This window comes from Phodopus roborovskii, unplaced genomic scaffold (assembly GCF_943737965.1).
Source record: "Phodopus roborovskii unplaced genomic scaffold, PHOROB, whole genome shotgun sequence".
NCBI classification, from domain to species: Eukaryota; Metazoa; Chordata; class Mammalia; order Rodentia; family Cricetidae; genus Phodopus; species Phodopus roborovskii.
Genome location: NW_026126547.1, coordinates 13,831,512 through 13,850,003, shown reverse-complemented (window position 1 = coordinate 13,850,003; position 18,492 = coordinate 13,831,512). Strand labels below are relative to the sequence as shown.

The 18,492-nt window shown below is 40.8% G+C and overlaps 1 protein-coding gene across 2 annotated transcripts in view; it reads left to right on the top strand.

The window, feature by feature from the left end:
• The first annotated feature begins 16,352 nt into the window (after positions 1–16,352).
• Ugp2 (UDP-glucose pyrophosphorylase 2) overlaps positions 16,353–18,492 on the top strand; it is a 47,755-nt gene continuing 45,615 nt past the window's right edge. The window contains exon 1 of one of the 2 annotated variants that reach the window (XM_051200658.1): positions 16,353–16,470. Coding sequence is in view for 1 of the 2 variants with exons in the window: in XM_051200657.1 (XP_051056614.1) it covers positions 17,289–17,307 (19 nt within the window). In the remaining variant the exon portion in view is untranslated. Of the gene's footprint in view, positions 16,471–17,062; positions 17,308–18,492 lie in introns of those variants that run through there. The other variant, XM_051200657.1, reaches the window with a different exon arrangement.

Sequence of the window (18,492 nt, the reverse complement as noted above, 5' to 3'; positions counted from 1 at the left end):
CTAAAAATAGATATATCAAACCATTTTCTGCTACTCTGGTCTCATGGTTTAGAATAATACAAACACATCACTTTTGGTTACACTCCTCACTTAAAAAAAAGTTCACACATTTGTAAATGAACAATGAGATTTTAGCTTAATTACAATACCTCAGTTTTCTCCTTCCAGTCTCTTCTTTACAACTCTTACTATATGCATTAAGTTCTATTTGAAAGTTTGGAAGAATATAGCTTATCCTATACCTCTCGGCCCACTGATGCTAGAATCAAACTCCTCCTTATACAAGATCAGCAAATTCTCAGTCTTTCATTTCTTCCATGTTTCAACAATCATTAGCAATACCATGTTTTTATCTTACATGTTCATTACTTATTTATTTTTGAGACAGGGTTTACTGTACAACCCTCACTGGCCTCAAACTCACTATTAGACCAGGTCAGCCTCAAAATCACAGAGATCCTCCTGTCTCAGCCTCCCAAGTGATCAAATTATATTTGCTATTAGAATAATTATACCTTCAGATTTGTCTTAAAAATTTAATATCTTTTTCAATATCAAATTTTGTTAATCTTAATGGCTATCAGATTAAATGGTATGAAACAATGTATGGAAAGGGAAATGTAAATCATTTTATTAAACTTACCCTTATTGAAAGAGGATTTCCTAGACATCATCATCAGATAGATCTTCCTATATGTTCATTGCTTACTCTTTTTTTAAAACATTCATTTATTTATTTGTTTAATGTGCACTGGTGTTTTGCCTGTATATACTCTGTGTGAGGATGTCAGATCCCCTGGAAAAGGGGATACAAACAGTTATGCACTGCCGTGTGGGTCCTGGGAATTGATCCAGGGTTCTCTGGAAGAGCAGCCAGTGTTCTAACCACTGAGCCATCTCTCCAGCCCCTCATTGCTTACATTTTTTAAATTTAATTTAATTTTTTATTTTATATATCAATCCCAGTTCCCTCTCCCTCCCTCACATACACCCCTCCCAACCTCCCCTCCCACCCCCTCTCCCTCTCCACATGTAGAGTGATGCCCTCCAGGAGGGGTCATCTAAATCTGTCAAGTAATTTAAAGTAGGAACTAGGACTTCTCTCTTGACTCTAGGTTAAGGGAGCATCTCTCCATGGAGGATGTGCCCACAAGGTCTTTTTGTGCACCAGGGATACATCCTGGTTCCATTGTCTGAGGTCCCTTAGACTGCCCAGGCCTTCTAACTGAGACCCATGTTCAGGGGGTCTGAGTGAGTCCCATGCTGGATTCCCAGCTATCAGTCTGGGGGCCTGTTAGCTCCTCCTTGTTCAGGTCTGCTGTCTCTGTGTTTCTGCATCATGGTCTTGTCCTTCCTCTCTGCATCTGGATTCTAGTTTGACTCAGTGTTAAGTTGTGTGTGTTTGTTTCTGTTTCCAACAGGTACTAGATGAGTGCTCCATGATGGTGGATAGGTTAGTTGTTGATCTCATTATCAGGGAAGGGCATTTATGGTAGCCTTTCCACTGTTGCTCAAATTGTTAGTTGGAGTCAGTCTTGTAGGTCTCTAGACCTTTCTTTAGGTTCAGTTTTCTCTTCAATCCTATAATGGCTCCCTCTTTTATGTTCTCTCTTTCTTTCTCTCTCTCTCTCTCTCTCTCTCTCTCTCTCTCTCTCTCTCTCTCTCTCTTGTCTTCTATTCCTCCCCTGACTCAATCTTCCTAGTCCCACATGCTTTCATCTCCTCTCTCCTAGTTCCCTCTCTACTCACTGCCCGCCCCCCCCCCCCCGCCCTCCATGTGCTCTGGAGAACTTGTCCCTTCCCCCTTCTGTGAGGGACTTTATAAGAATCTCTTAGAATCCACCTTGTATCCTAGTTCCTCTGGTGGTGTGAATTATAGGCTGGTGATCCTTTGCTCTAGGTCTAAAATCCATATATGAGCGATTATATACCATGTTCCTCTTTTTGTGACTGGATGGTTTCTTCAAGTTTCATCTACTTGCCTGCAAATTCAAGATTCCATTGTTTTTTCCACAGAGTAGTATTCCATTGTGTAAATGTGTCACATCTTTTTTATCCATTCTTCAGTTGGGGGGCATCTAGGTTGCTTCCAGGTTCTTGCTATTACAAATAATGCTGCTATGAATATAGTTGAGCACATGTCTTTGTTGCATGGATGTGGATCATTTAGGTATATGCCTAAGAGGGGGATAGCCAGGTCCTGTGGTAAACTAATTTCCATTTTCCTGAGGAACCGCCATACTGATCTCCAAAATGGCTATACGAGTTGGCACTCCCACCAGCAGTGGAGGAGTGTTCCCCTTTCTCCACATCCTCTCCAGCATGAATTGTCATTGGTGTTTCTAATTTTAGCCATTCTGGCAGGAGTAAGATGCTATCTCAAAGTTGTTTTGATTTGCATTTCCCTGTTAGCTAAGGATGTGGAGCACTTAAGTGTCTTTCAGCCTTTTTGATTTTCTCTATTGAGAATTCTCTCTTCAGTTCAGTACCCCATTTTTTAGTAGGATTATTTGGTGTTCTGTTGACTAGTTTCTTGAGTTCTTTGTATATTTTGGAGATCAGCCCTTTGTCAGATGTAGGATTTGTGAAAATCTTTTTCCCAGTCTGTGGGCTGCCGTTTGGTCTTGTCAACTGTGTCCTTTGCCTTACAGAAGCTTCTAAGTTTGAGGAGGTCCCATTTATTAATTGTCAATCTCAGTGTCTGTGCTACTAGAGTTATGTTCAGGAAGCGGTCTCATATACCAATTTGTTCAAGAGTATCTCCCACTTTCTCTTCTATGAGGTTCAGTGCGGCTGGATTTATGTTCAGGTCTTTGATCCATTTGGACTTGAGTTTTGTTCGTGGCTATAGACATGGGTCTATCTGCAGTCTTCTATACACCATCATCCAATTGTGCCAGCACCATTTGTTGAAGATGCTTTCCTCCCCCCACTGTATACTTTTAGCTGTTTTGTCAAAAATCAGGTGTTCATAGGTGTGTGGATTAATATCAGGATTTTCGATTCGATTGCATTGGTCTACTTGTCTATTTTTGTGCCAATACCAGGCTGTTTTCAGAACTATAGCTCTGCAGTAGAGCTTAAAGTCAGGGATGGTGATGCCTCCTGAAGTTCTTTTATTGTACAGGGTTGTTTTGGCTATCCTAGGTCTTTTGTTTCTCCATTTAAAGTTGATTATTATCCTTCTAAGGTCAGTGAAAAATTGTACTGGGATTTTAATGGGGATTGCATTGAATCTGTAGATTGCTTTTGGCAAGATTGCCATGTTTACTATGTTTATCCTACCTATCCAAGAGCATGGGAGATCTTTCCATTTTCTGGTATCTTCTTTAATTTCTTTCTTTAGAGCCACAAAGTTCTTATTATATAGGTCTTTTACTTGTTTGGTAAGCATTACACCAAGATACTTTATGTTGCTTGTGGCTATTGTAAAGGGTGATGTTTCTCTGATTTCTTTCTCTGTCTCTTTGTCGTCTAAAAAAAGTAGGGCTATTGATTTTTTTGAGTTTATCTTGTATCCTGCTAGTTTGCTGAAGGTGTTTATCAGCTGTAGGAGTTCTCTAGTAGAGTTTTTTTGGGTCACTTATGTAAACTATCATATCATGTGCAAATAGTGAAAGTTTGACTTCTTCCTTTCCAATTTGGATCCCTTTGATTTCCTTTTGTTGTCTTATTGCTTTAGCTAGAACTTCAATACAATATTGAAGAGATATGGAGAGAGGGGGCAGCCTGGTCTTGTTCCTGATTTTAGGGGTATCTCCTTAAGCGTCTCTCCATTCAGTTTGATGTTGGATGTTGGTTTACTGTATACTCTTAATTACTAGTATTATAACTTTTATCTTGTTTCATAATTGGACCAAGGCTTCTAGATTTTTGCCTTTACTAAAGATTTCAATTGCCTATGGTCTTGATGATGATAGGAAAACACTTGCCTCTCTAGAGTATGCATCAAAGATTTGTTTTTAATGGTGCTGGAGACTGATCCCAGAGTTTATACTTGCTAAGAAAAATGCCACTTGTCTACATCCCTTTAGTATTTTATTTTTAACCAAGATTTTTGTAAAGTAAATCTATTTTTTTAAAGACATTCTTTGAATATCCTGTAACTTCCTGTTTTGTTGCTATTGATAACTCTGAAGGCCTCACCTAGTATTGCTTATGAAATATCTTTCATCAGCATGCTTAGGGTAGATCCTCATGAGGTCTCACTACTGAAATTTGATTACTGGGTCTCTCATTTCTTTGATTTATCTTTTACTTACACAGCAAGTAATTTCTTCCTAAAAAGGTGCATGGGGGTAGAGTGAAAAAACTGTTCTCATTCCAAGTATTTTGTTTGTTTACAGAATTCTAGATTCCAAACAGTTTTTCTTCAGGAAGCTTTAACTTTGAAAATACTACCCTAATAACAATCTAATAAGTCATCTGGCAATCAGCATGGCAGATAAATAACACTGGTCTATCTCAGTTTCCTTATGATCTGCTGATCTTGAAATGGTAACTGAGCTCTTATAACTGCCCATTTTGGAGACCCATTTTCTGTGCTCTGTATCACATACCACTAGTCTAGATTTCTCTTAAGATTTAATTTTTTTGAAGTTGCAATATAATTACATTTCCCCCTTCCCTTTGTTCCCACCAACCTCTCCCCCCAAACACCTAGCCTCTGCTTACATTACTCTTTCTCTCAAAGTCATGGTTTTTGGCCTCCTCCTCAATTTTTGTTAACCCTGAATCACCTGTATAAAGTTACATGCATGTACATGATTTCAGGGCATTGAATGACCAATAGGGAGACTCTTTCTTAGTCATCTCAGTTCTTTGTCTAGGGTTAGTATCTCATGAGACTTCTTTTTCACATTAGCAGGTCTGTTGGTCAAGTCTTGTTTAGGTGTTTCAATTCTTTGTCTAGGGTTAGTATCTCATGAGTCTGTTGGTATCATCCTTGCTTAAGTCTTGTTTAGGCAGCCATGTTGTTTAGATTCCACACGTGCAGCTTCCCTGGATTTTCCACAAGGTACAATTTCACAGCAGATGCCCTGTTCCTCTGGCTCTAGTCTCTTCCTCTTTCTCCATGTGTGTGTCTTCTCTACGTGACCTCTACGTCAGAGTTTCTGTACTCGTTTCTGCTTGCTCTGTCTTCTTCCTCTATGATCTTATTCGTTCTCATACTTTAAAACCATCTGTTGGCAATTCCTAAATTGTATCAGTAAGCTAGATTCTCTTTCTGAGTTCCAAACTTGCATCTTTAAATATCTCCTGACATCCCCTTGAATGTTGCCCAGGCATTTCAAACTCAAACTAACCAAAACAGATGCCATTCTAAATCTGGATCTCCCTAGCCTTTACCACTTCAATAGAAGGCTTCCTAGTAGTTCTTCCCTCTCTTCTTCTGTATCTCATCACTCTTGTCATCCAACCCTTCATTGGTTCCCATTATTTCCACCTTCAAAATCTTCCTAGTCTCTTATTTAAATGATGGCTGCTCTCCACTGCATTTAGAATAAAATTCCCCTAACAGCCAGCCCTGTTGACGTCTTCCTACAGTTTCAAGTTCATCTCTTACCTTTTGCCATTCTCCACTTATACATTCCTTAATTCACTTCTATCATCTCTCATATACACTGCTCTTTCTATCCCCAAACCTCTGTATTTACTATTCTGTGTGGTGTACTTTCTCCTTAACTCTTTATGACACATGGATACATAGCTTCCTTCGCTCTTCGTTGTATAGGAAATGCTCAGGACACTCACGTTAACTCGCACAGGGCTACTACGTGAATCAGGAAGTTACATTCTGAGAGCACACACAGGCTGGACTTCATCCCCAGGCAGTAGTGATCTAATACCACCTCCAGACAGACTGCCTCTGGTGCTGGGGTTGAACTCTAAACTCTACCACTGAGCTGTATTTCCAGTCTTTGAAGAAGCTTTTATTTATTTAATTTTGAGATGGGGGTCTCATGAAACTCAGGATGGCCTTCAACTCATTCCTGGTTTTATAAGGAGCTAGGGGATCAAACCTAGGGCATCCTGCAGTCTGTCAACCAAGCTTCATCCTAGGCCTGACTGGCTATTCTAGTATCCTTCATAGGCTTTCATCCAGTCTTTAACTACTGAGCTAATTCTTATTTTGTTTATTTGTTTGTAGACTGTCACTCTCACTTGGGTAAATGACTTCTGTGTCCTGTTCAGTATTATAATCAATCACTGTTACAGGTCTTGGTATGGTTCATGGAACACAGTAGGTTTCAACAATTTTGTTTTTCAGTGAGTGGGTGAAATTGTGCTCTGAAATTTTATAGGAACATGAAAGGAAAACAGTTTTATTTTTCCAGTTTAGATTTTCACAAGATGTTTTATCTGAAAATATATTTTCTTGTACCATTAAGTTCTGCTTCTTGAAATGTTCTGTTCTCTACTTCTTGGACATCCATCTAACAAATCAGATTTAATCCCTACCCCCATTACTCCAGAACTGGTGGAAAGACAAACTAATACAAAAAGGGACTAAGAATTTCTCATTTTAAAGACCGTGGAAGTCCAACAATTTGGAACCAGTACTCCAGTTCCCATCGTTAGAACACTAAGGAAAAGTAGTGAAAAAAGAAACTGTTAGAATTATTAAAAATCACATTCATCATGCTCCCTGCTCTCCAATACAGGAGAGATGTGAAGATTGAACATTATCCTTACAAGAAGGGAATGCCAGCCTTGCCTGCCCACTACTGATTTACTGGGTGCTACTTTAAATACAGACAGAGATGGCAGGGACGACAGTCAGAATATTAAGACAATTTGGTATAGCAAGAAGTAGTAATGAACATAGCTTAGCTGTGTAGTTCTTCTACTGGAATTACCTGGATCGCCTGACTTATCAGGCAGTTTGACTGAAATAGATAGCAATGTATGTTTAGAAATTTATATTGTTTGGTCTAAGACAGCAGTTTTCAATCTGTGGGTTTCAACCCCTGGAGTCACATATCATATATTTACATTATGATTCATAACAGTAGCAAATTACAGTTATGAAATAACAATGAAATAATTTTATGGCTGGGGTCATCACTACAATATGAAGGACTGCATGTATTAAAGGGTTGCAGCCTTAGGAAGGTTGAGAACCACTGGTGTAAGGAGTAGCAGCTGGAAAAACCATATTTCTTCATATGGCCCATCATTTTTCCTTAGGTCAAAATAACTTTCTTCATATAGTCTAAAGCAGTGATCAATCAAAGGCTGAAAGCTGAAAAGTTTTTTGGGTTTTTTTTGTTTGTTTGTTTGTTTTGTTTTGTTTTTAAAGCTTCTTAAGGCCAATGCTTAGGATTCATTAAATGTCATTTCTGTTGCATATAATTAGTTAAAAAAAAAAAAAGACCAATCTTGTGTTTCACACCCCAAAGTCATATTGCAAAGAAGTAGAGTGTCACCTGTCAGCTGTCAGAGGGTTCTTTTGCTCCACTTGGATGGAAATTATAGGCAGGGGAAGCAGCAGCAAATAGTCCCCATTATGCTACAGTCCTTGAGCACAAACACACACCTCTCTTGATAACTCACTGAGAAAATTTCTTTTGGGTGCCTCTTGCATGCCAAGCATTATTATTTACTTTGAGGAGATAAAGATAGATATAGTCTACTAACTAAAACAAGAAATTTTACCTACTTCCTAAATTTCTGAAACCAGAAACTGGACTATCACACATGCATTCACTACATAAAAAAAAAAAAAAAGTCATTTAAAAAAATAACAGGTACCAGGCATTGGTGGCACACACATTTAATTCCAGCACTTAGAAGGCAGAGGCAGGTGGATCTCTGAGTTTGAGGCCAGCCTGGTATACAGACTGAGTTCCAGGACAGGCTCCAAATCTACACAGAGAAACCCTGTCTTGAAAAATCAAAACAAAAATTAAATAAATAAAAAATAACAGGGATCATTAACATGATTACCTAAAGACAACAAAAAGGTTTAGATGACAATGCCTCAATAGAACAATAGAATTTCCATGCAGGAAAAACTGCACCATACCTTTATTAAGCAATGAATTTAACTAGTGATATTTCTACTTTGGCCTCATTCTTTTTAGAGTAAGAAAGGATAGATTTTAATTTTTACACTCACATGTAAATGTAATTTTGTTTCGATTCTTTTTTCTTTCATTATCCTATTATTGCACTCACAGATTTGTCTGATCACCCATGCAGATCTGTTAAAAAGGTTTACAAATCGCACAGCTGGAAACTCTGCATCCTTGGCGTTTTTATTGTTTGAATAACCTGTTTTAAGTGTGTGCTGTACAAATCTGTGCAAAGCTGGAGCTTCAACAGCTTGTTGATGTCTAGTGTGGCTTTTGTTTTCGAACCCTCTAAGTATAGGGAATTGCGAAAGGCTGACCCCCAGCACTGCTCTTGCTGCTGACTCACTCTTGTTAATCTTTTCTTCCGCCTAGCTGTACAGCCGTGGTGAAAGGTAAGATTAGGATCTCCTCACTGTCTTTTAAAAACGGCTTCAGCTATGGACCACAAGAATGCTTCTTTTTAGAGACTGGAGCAGTTAGGAACACCTGGACTAGCCATCAGTGGCTAGCAACCTACCAGAGGTTTCTGGGTGGTTGAAGAGAAATCGGCACAAGTGGAGTAGATAATGAAAAGATCCCATAGGTCCACAGGCCTTTTCCTCAGGTGAACAGCAATATGCTCAGGAGCTGGTTTTTGAATTAGCTGTCCAGATGACAGAACAGTTCTTTGGCTGTGCTCTGAACACCAGTGCCAGTTTGGTACAGCCCTAGATGGCTCAGAACTTCTGACTTTACAAGCAGTAGGTAATTATCAGTATTGACAGCTGATATGCCATTTCAATAGTATCCAACATAGGTTTGGTCTGATTGATACAAAGCACATGCACATTTAACAAATTAAAAGAAGCTTTCTAGAAAACAGCTCAACTAGAAGTCAATTTGCCTTATTACACTGATTACACTGTTGCTTTTATATTTATTTTTTGAGGTGGTGGAAATCGAATCCAGAGCTTTATGCATAAAAGGGAAGCAACTGTTCACTAAGGTACAGCCACAACCCCTCAACAACATATTTGTTAACAACAACAAAAAGCTGTTAGACTCTGAATATATTTTCAATCTTTATACATATTTAAATAGCTTCAAAAGAAATTACTTTTACAATTTTATTTTTGCCTATTTTCTAAAGTTTCTTATGAATGGTACCCATACCCATTTCCTATACACACATTATCACGAAGTGGCAGTTTAGAACAACATACATCAATTCTCTCACCAGTCCAGAATGAGTTTCTCTACGTGTGATTCAGAAATGCTGCCTACTTTGGGAGGCTGTGGGAAAGGACCCAGACTGTAAGGGACAGGGTCATAGGGAATTACTTCAAGCTTCCAGAAAGGTAATGTGTAGCAGTATCAGATTCTCTTCACTGTTTCCAAATGGACAGTGCATGAAGCTATTAAGCTGAAACTTAAGTTTCAATAGAGATTCCAGGATATTAGAAAGCCAGAAACCTGGGGAACTCTTCAGGCACTGGAATGAGCTGGCCCAGTGGAGAAACCACATGTGAGGTAGGCAGCAGGTCTGCAGGATGGGGTTAACTAAGCCATTGGAGCACAGACAATGCAGTCAAAAGCTGCAGATGCTCAGCATAGAGCTACCAGGTTGGATGTTTTCCCTGATTTTATTTATTTACTTATTTGTCCAATATTTTCTTGCCATTATCCCAATTTCTCCTTTTTTGGAATGGGAATGGGTACTTTGTAAGAATGTAACTCTTTAAAAAAAAAAGCTCAGAGTTTGCCTTGAGTCTCACAAGACTAATATATAATATAGACTTTTCAGAAGGGTTGGGACTGCACTACTTTCAAAGGGTCCTTTGAAGTTAGACTGAACTCATTTTGCAATGTGACATGGCCATAAGCATATTGTGATTTAGGTATGAAATGCCCTTCACAGGCTCATGTTGGAACACCTGGTCCCCAGCTGATGGTTGTTGTGATCATCTTTTTGTAAGACCTTCTGATTGGGAGAGAAAGGACCTGGGAAGAGAAGAATCTGAGATGTGGAAGATTCAACACCAGAAGTGGAGGAAGTTGGACATGTGATACTGAGGAGAGATAATGAGCCATGTGGCAGGACACAGAAGAATATAAACAGGTTAATTTAAGTTTTAAGAGTAAGTTGGGACTGAGCCTAACTCCTGGAATCCAGTTGCAGAGAGGGAGGAGTGACAAGCAGGCTGGAGAAACCCACAGAAACTGCTTACCTGAACAAGTGGGAGCTCATGGACTCCAGTCCGATAGCTAGGAAACCAGCACAGGACTGACCCAGATTCCCTGGATGTGGGTGTTTTAGTTAGGAGAACTGGGAAGTCTATGGGGCCTCTGGTAGTGGATCAGTATTTATCCCTAGTATATGAATGGACTTTGGGAGCCCATTCCACATAGAGGGATAATTTTTCAGCCTAGACATATGGGGAAGGGCCTGGGCCCTGCTCCAAATGATATGACAGACTTTGAAGATCCCCCATAGAAGGCCTCACCCTCCCTGAGGAGCAGAAAGGGGATGGGGGGGCAGACTGGAGATGATGGGAGGGTAAGGGAACTGGGATTGACATGTAAAACAAGCATGTTTCAAATTTAAATAAAACATATTATCTTTTTTTTAAAGAGTAAGTTGGGAACACACCTAAGCTAAGGTCAAGCTTTCATAATTAATCAAAAGTCTCAGTGTCATTATTTGGGAGCTGACAGTCCAAAGAGAGACCTGCTATAGTTGGTGCTGTTGCGGGAGGGTGTGGAGTCATTGGTGAGTGGAACCTAGCAAAGGAAGTGAGCCAATGGGGAGTGGGCCCAGTATTTATAGGCTGACCTGCTTTCAGACCCATCCTTGCTTCCTAATCTACTAAAATATGCAAGCAAGTAGCCTTACTTTTCCAGTATCATGCCCTCTATACTGTGATGGACTCTACCCTCAGATTGTTACCCAAAAGAAGCATTCCTCTCTCTCAAGATGTTTCTTGTCTGGTATTTAGTTGTAACAATGAGAAAAGCAATGGATTCAGGAGGTTATTTTTATTTATTTATTTATTGTCTTGTGGACCAGTATGACATTGCTTTCTTCTTTTGTCTTCAGTATCCCTTTATTTTTATGAGGAACAACTTGTGGCTATATTCAGGATCCACTCAGACAATCCAAGGTTCCTTCTCCATCTGAAATACTTAAATCACATTTGCAAAATTCCCTTTGCTATAAGTTGTAATATCCACAAATTCCAGAGATTAGAAGAAACTGGATATCTTTAGGGATCACAATGACTATCAAGAATGTGAAAGGATTGCCATTTGAAAATCTTGAGCATAAACTAAATGTAGCCTCTGAAACAAAATAAGATTCAGGGTCTGAAAAAATGGATCAGTAGTTAAAGGCACCCGATACTAACACCTTTATCCTTGGAACTCATGTAGTGGAAGGAGAGATCAACTTCTTGGTCTTCTAACTGTCACACACACACACACACACAAATAAATGTTTAAAAATATCATTAAGAAAGGTTACATTCAGGTAGACAAGTTCAAATTTCACATTTAACTATTTTAGAATACTTATCTGTTACTATATGGATTAAATATTTAACATTTCCTCTATTACTTTTCATTCATTGTTATTTTAATAATTTTATATATTTACAAGGCAAATAATTCTTTGCCAAGTCTAAAATACATGTTCAGATTTCCTCTGGGCTATCCCAGCACTCCATATAAGCACTATTTTGTCTTTGTGCTACAATGAGGTCAATGTTGGGGAGTATAATTCTATAAATTTAGAGAATTTATTTTTAAAAAATGGAAAGAAGACAAGTTGGGGATATGAGCTAAGTTCCTTTCTATTATGTTGGGAACTCTAACATAATGTCTAAAATCTAGAATTCAGAAATATAACTTATGAAAGAAATATGATATAAGCACTAAGAGACACAGAGACAATGATCTCCAGGGGAAAATGACTTCTTCAGTGGTTCAAGGCTAGAGTAACACAGCACAGGAGGCACTGTGCTGCTGCTCCAGTGAGCATTCTGGATTGGTTTTTGAAAAGATGTTTATCCTTATATTGAAATAAAATTCAATTTAAAATAGCAGCAGAACTTAACATTTTTTTTCTATTATTTTTCATCTAAATTTGACAATTCTCTTCCATTCATTTTAGAGAGTGATGTTACTTTTTATTTTCTAATAATATAATTCATTTATGACATAATTGTTCAATTATTTAAGCCTCATCCAAAGATGATCTCTTTAATAACTAGTTAGTGAGATGGGTATAAAATTCTTAAATTCTCTAAGTCAGAAACAGATGTTCGTTACTTTGTGCTTCCCACTGGGGCACTTATAGGACATTTAATGAGTTGGACAAGAAGAGGTGGAAACTGTTGAAAACCATCAAGTCACACACGTTGTTGGATGCACAACAGGGAATCTTTAATGTGGCTGAAAGAGAAAAAAATAGCATTAAACCACAGGTTTGTCTATTTCATGACGTTTCTTTTTTGTGGATTTCAAAGTCAGTAAGAAAAATATATTCATATCACTTTGGTAAACAAGAATAATATTTATTCTTTCTTAGTTTAGTAGAAAATGTGCTATTTCTTAGTGAGCTTTAAAAAAATATTTCTAAACTATGCTCACATAACAATCTGTGTTTAATGAAAATATATGGTATTTCTTTATGTTTATCCCCTGGCCTGAGCACTAAAGGGAATGAGTCTTCTGCCTCTAAAATCAAAAGGGGTCTAGAGATACAGGTTGGTGGTACACATGACAGAGATACAATTTCATGGGCATCACAATTTCTCACCAACATGTGCCTCTGGGGAATATGCACAATGGAAGAAGTATCTGATGCTGTCACTGTAAGAACCTGCCCTTGGCAACTCTCAAAGGAGAGCTAGGAGAAAGTTGTTCATAAATGTCAACAAGCAACAGTTGTGGTTAGATTCTTAGGAGCCTAATGCCTTAAAACCAATGGCAAGACTGGCTTATCAACTCTTTAGATAATTCTCTGTAAAGTGAGATGTTTTATTTTTTAACATCTCTGTTATTAAAATAAATGTTGGTGTTATGCTATAAAGTTATAGAACTATTAGATATGGTTTAAAAAGCAACTGTGAAAAATGAAAGCCTATGTCACAATTTAAATTCTCAACTTGTTTCTGCAAACTTCCTGATTCATTAATAACAGTGTTTGGCAACAGGAAAGAAGGAAGTCTTTCTCTCCCTCAAGAACTTGGAAACTATTCACTTTTTAGACCACTAATATATTAGTAGTTCATCTCATAGATATAATTTAGTATATTTTCCATTTAACCCTGTTTAATTATAGTTTGATAAAAAATACTTTATTGTTAAACCTAGTCAGTAAGTAGCAACTGCTAACAGTAATCCCCTTTCCTCTTTCCTGGGGGTGGCCTAACATTGAGTTGGATAGATGGGAGCTAATACTGAATGTGGGCAGTAGTCCAGTGGCTAATTGTTGCCTAGACTCTTGGCTCAACTCTTCAGGCATGACAGAATTTTTCTTTGTATCATGTTTCTTCAAACCTACTGCATCTTTCCTTTCTTTCTTTTTTCTTTTCTTTTCTTTTTTTTGAGTAGATTATGAGGAAGGAATGACAAAAGTAAATAAAAATGACCACAAACTGCCTCCAATCTTATACTTGTTTATAACAATTTGTAAAATACCCCGTGGGCTGAGAATACAGCTCCATGGTGGAGCACTTGCCTATCGTGTGCCAGGCAGTGGGTTCAATCCCCATTACCCACCTAAATCATCTCTTATTAGATAACCTCAGGGTGAGCAGTTAATACAACTTATTAAGTTACCAAGACACATTTCCTGCTCTTATTCTTATACTTTGTCCCATATTCATATTCCAGTTGGAAACCACAAAAACGTAGGAATTATTACTTCTAAATTGATCATTCAATATACACATAAGAATTTTTGTCAAGTAGTAGACACTGACAAACACTAAATCTAAAGAGATACCAAAAACTATGCTCAAGAATAAAGGAGCAGGCATTATTAATTGTTGCTGTTGTTTATTAGGATATCTGTGCAGGAGCTACAGCTGACGGCAGGGTTCTTATGTGTGAGGCCCTGGGTTTCCTCATGACACAGTAGATCAGTCAAACCAAAATGAGTTTTCCTCATTTGTCTGTGGGGAAGTAAGTAGTAGGAAGTTGAACTGAAAAACATTAGAGGCAGAATTTATGTGCTCCTCAGATGACAGCGTAGCCCACCAGAGAAAAACTGGCTTTCAGGCTTCAATTTTATCTCACTTTACCTTTGTCTGTGCCTACACATTACTTCCCATCTTCACCTTCCTTTAAATTCACCCTCCTGCCAAGGTTCTAAAAAGGTTTACTCTGCAAAACTACCATGTGACAGGTTCTAACAATATATCAACATTATGCCACCTTAAGTACAGGAATCTATCATAGAAGAAAACGGGTCAGGGTCTAGAGAGATGGGTAGAGTGTCTGGGTTGGATTCATAGTCTTGTATAACTCCAGTTCTAAGAGATCCCAAGCCCTCTTCTGACCTCCACAGTCACCAAGCATATACATGGTGCATGTAATACACTTTAAAAGAAATCATTCATATATATATGATCAACACAGACACCCCACCCACCCACCCAAGAACCAGCCCCTGACTAGCTATAAATTTAGCCACCAAAGATGGGTCACTGTTTACTTTCTGGGTATTTTTGAGTAGTAAAATACACAGCCTTCTTTGTGTTGTATTTCAACATTTAATACCTTGTAAGTCAAGACACCATTCTTAGGAATTACCAAGTGTTCTGCTGGACTTAAAGCCCATTTTTTTCTCTCTCTCTCTCTCACCTTCTGTTGAAGTAAAAAATAACTGGCAATTCTTTTTTATAGCCTGGTAAAATTAATTTTTTGTTGCACTTAATTTCTTTTTGCAGGCTAACTTACACTAGGAGGGAGGCTCAGGTCTTCAGTGCTATTTTCGTGCTAATGCTGACTGATAAACACAGATCATTTAGTGCTGGAACAATTTCTCTACTGTTCAGAGAGGATGTGAAGTCTAAGCAAAATCAAGACATTGGATATTTAGAAACTTTTATTTGGAGAAAAATATTTTCTCAGCTGAAATAGTTGCGGGATTAAGGTTTTTGGATTCTACATAAGCAATATGGCACTATCCTTTTCTGTGTTAATGACATTTCCATGTGAACCCTAGATCTAAATAATGAATGCTCCTTTGTTCAGAGAATAATTTAGAAGTTCTCATTTACCTTGGTTGAACAACGTTGCTCAACGGTCTCAAACCTTTCTGGAAGTGATTGCTTGGTTTGAGGAACTTGAAAGGGAACTGACGATCTTTGGTCTGGCAGGGTAAAGTGTGAAGTATGAATGCTAAGTGTGAGATACACCCACCGACAAGCAGTCTTACAGGCTTGTGGGATTGGCAAGACTAGCCATGATTGGACCCACCTGGGGGAGTTCCCTGGCTGGTGCCAACGTTCCAGCTTTTAACATCATCTTTCTTTCGAGGACTTCAAGATCTATCATCAGGAGAGCATCTCTAGGAGGCAGGGTTATAAGTCATTGTCACATTGGCTAGAAAATAAACGCCCCATCACAGCACACATGTGCCCACGAATGGGATCTCCGGCAAGGCAAAAATGGTTCTTTATGGTGAGGGGAGCCTTCTAAGTTCCCCTTCCCGCTGGTAGGCCACACACATCGCGTAGCTTGATTCCCGACGCCCAGCTCTCTTCAAACCCTAGCTGGTGAGGGCCGTTAGGTCCCATTGAGAAGGGCCTGGGGTTCCTGAGGAAGCAGCTGAGGGGGAGCTAGCTCAGAATCCGGGGGTCAAGGTTTCCTCAACGGGTAAATTCTGGGGGCATGCAAACACAGCCACACGCTGCGGCTCTTCACACGCGCTCGTGGCATCTGCAGAAAGCTGCCATCGCTGAGGAGGCTTGCCCGGCCGCGCGGCGCCTCCGGGGCAGCTCGCACGCGAGGGATTCCCGCCTTCGCCTCCGCGCCCGCCTCCCTCGTGCCGCGAACGCCCCGCCCCCTGCCACCTCCGCGCGTCTCATTGGCCAGGCCCTGAGCAAACCTCGGCTCCGGACTGGCGGCCGCGCCCGTCGCTCGGAACGGTACGGACATTTCCGCATGGGGGGGAGGGAGGCGGTGGCGGCTCGGGCTGGAGGGGGAGGGGAGTGCGGAGAGACTGGGGGCCCCGGAGCCGGGAGGCGGCGGGCGGCCGGGTGAGCGCGGGCTGCGGGCGCTGGTGCCGGGCTCCAGGTGTTCGCGTGTGACGGGAGCCGAGAGGAGGCCGCCGCGGCCGCACTCGCGCAGCCTGCGAGACTCGATCCCGGGCCCCCAACTTCCCAGCCGCCGGAGGGAGAGGAAGGTGGGTGTCGCCTGAGAGGCGGGCCGGGCCAGTGGCGACCTCCGCGTGGGGTCCTGCCTGGAAAGGCGTGGCGGAGGCCGAGCGTGGGGCGGGAGGAGTGAGGGGCGGGAGGCCGAGGGTGTGTCGGGAAGGGCCTGGCCTCCCCGGGGGTCCCGGAGCCGCTCCTCGGGGGAGGGAGAGCTGGGCCCCGCCGCCCGCCCCTCCCGGCCCCTCCCCGCCCCTCCCCGGGCCCGGGTGGCGAGCCGCTGCGTGTGGGGGCCCGGGCCCCGGAGGCCGCGGCCAGCTGTCTGCCGGAGTGAGGAATCCGGGCTATTTATGGGCTGGAGGGAAGGTTGCGCTGCCCCTGCGCCGGCCTCCCCGCCTCCCGAGCGGCGCCAGGCGCCCGAGGCTCGCGGCTGGACGGCGGCTGGCGAGGGCCGGCGGGGTGCGGCCGGGGGCCTGCGGCAGTCCTGCCCTAGAGGGCGTGGAGTGGGGGGGGGGGGGCGAGAACGCCGCTCTAGGTCCGCCTCTTCATTGATGAAATTTAAATTTAAGTTGGTGTGGCTTTACTTTTTCCGGAGTCTCCAGTCGGGTCCCCGTTGGTGTCGCGATCGCAGAGTAGCCAGGAGTTTCCAAGCTGACTCGGTCACACCAACTTTCCGTCTTCTGGATTTTTTAAAGGCCAGTTTTTGATCGTTTTGTACGAATACTTAAGTAGCTAACCATCGGAGGAGAAAGAACACATCGGTTGTTGCTGGATAGGAAGAGGGACCTTCCTTATAACGCAACTCCGAGAAATTGAAAATTATAAACCAGATTATTTTTAATATAACCCGAAAATGTCGAGATTTGTGCAAGGTAAGACATTTTAGTTCTTATCTCTTGGCTGCTTCGTCCGAATGTGGGTACTGGTAGTCTCCAGATTAGTGGGCAATTTGGAACTGGAAATGGTCCCTTGGGATAACGTTTGCCAAACCTTTTTGGTTAAATTGATACCTGAACTGCTTTGTGCTACTTTCTGGGTTGGCGTTTCATATACGTATATTTATGCCCCTGTGCCCTGCAGGGGTTAGTTCTGCCATCATAAAATCAGTTTTAATGGTATTTTGACTACGTGATAGTGACGGTAATAATTAAAACAGATTTTGACTGCTGATTAATTATTGTTCCCTTCTTGTGGTCGATGATAAGTTATCTTTATGGGAAAAGGAAACCCAGAGAGCTTGGGGCAGGCAAGATGGGTTTGCCAAGACTACTGAGGAGACTATACTGTTCTTCACTTGTACTGTCTGTGTACGTGGATTGAGTCTCAGATTCATATGTTGCGAAATCGGGAGTAGTTCATAGTTACTGGAGGTCATTTCAGTCAGAGAAACGACTTTGCTGCAGTGCTGTTTGCCTTTTCTTTTCTTTGAACTATAGAAAGATTATGATTTCTTTTAATTTTAAAATTAGCATCTCAAATCTGTATGTGTGTAAAGAAAGGGCTTTAGCCCGCTGTAGCAATGCGGGTTTAAGTATGTGGTATACACAATTCAGCTGGTGCTGCCTTAAACTTCTGTCACTAACTCTACAGCAACTCTTTTCCTTCCAGACCCTGGTGTGTGAAAGCTTCAGCCATCTTGCTTAACACAGTTACACAGCTAGTTAAGTTCTCGACCACTTAATATGTGATTCTCAGTAATGATAGATGCACTTTTTTTTTTTAAAGTTATGCTAGTGATGCCCATCATTTGACCCTGGGAATGAAAATGCCTCACTTTATTAACTCTTCCTAATTTTGTATAATAGATTTAAAGAATCTGACTCTCTGCATTATTATGGGAACAGATGGGACCCTTATGCCCGCCTGACTGTAGCACTGAGCTCAGAAAGTCATTTTGTCATTATGCTTTGAAGTTCACATTATGCTTTATATTTTAGAGATGCTTCTTTATGTTCTGATTTAACAAATGTCTTAATAAGATTAAGAAGAGAGAGATTACCTAGAAGTTTATTGGTCTTGTAAGTACCATAAAGCCAATATTTTGTAGTAATACACTA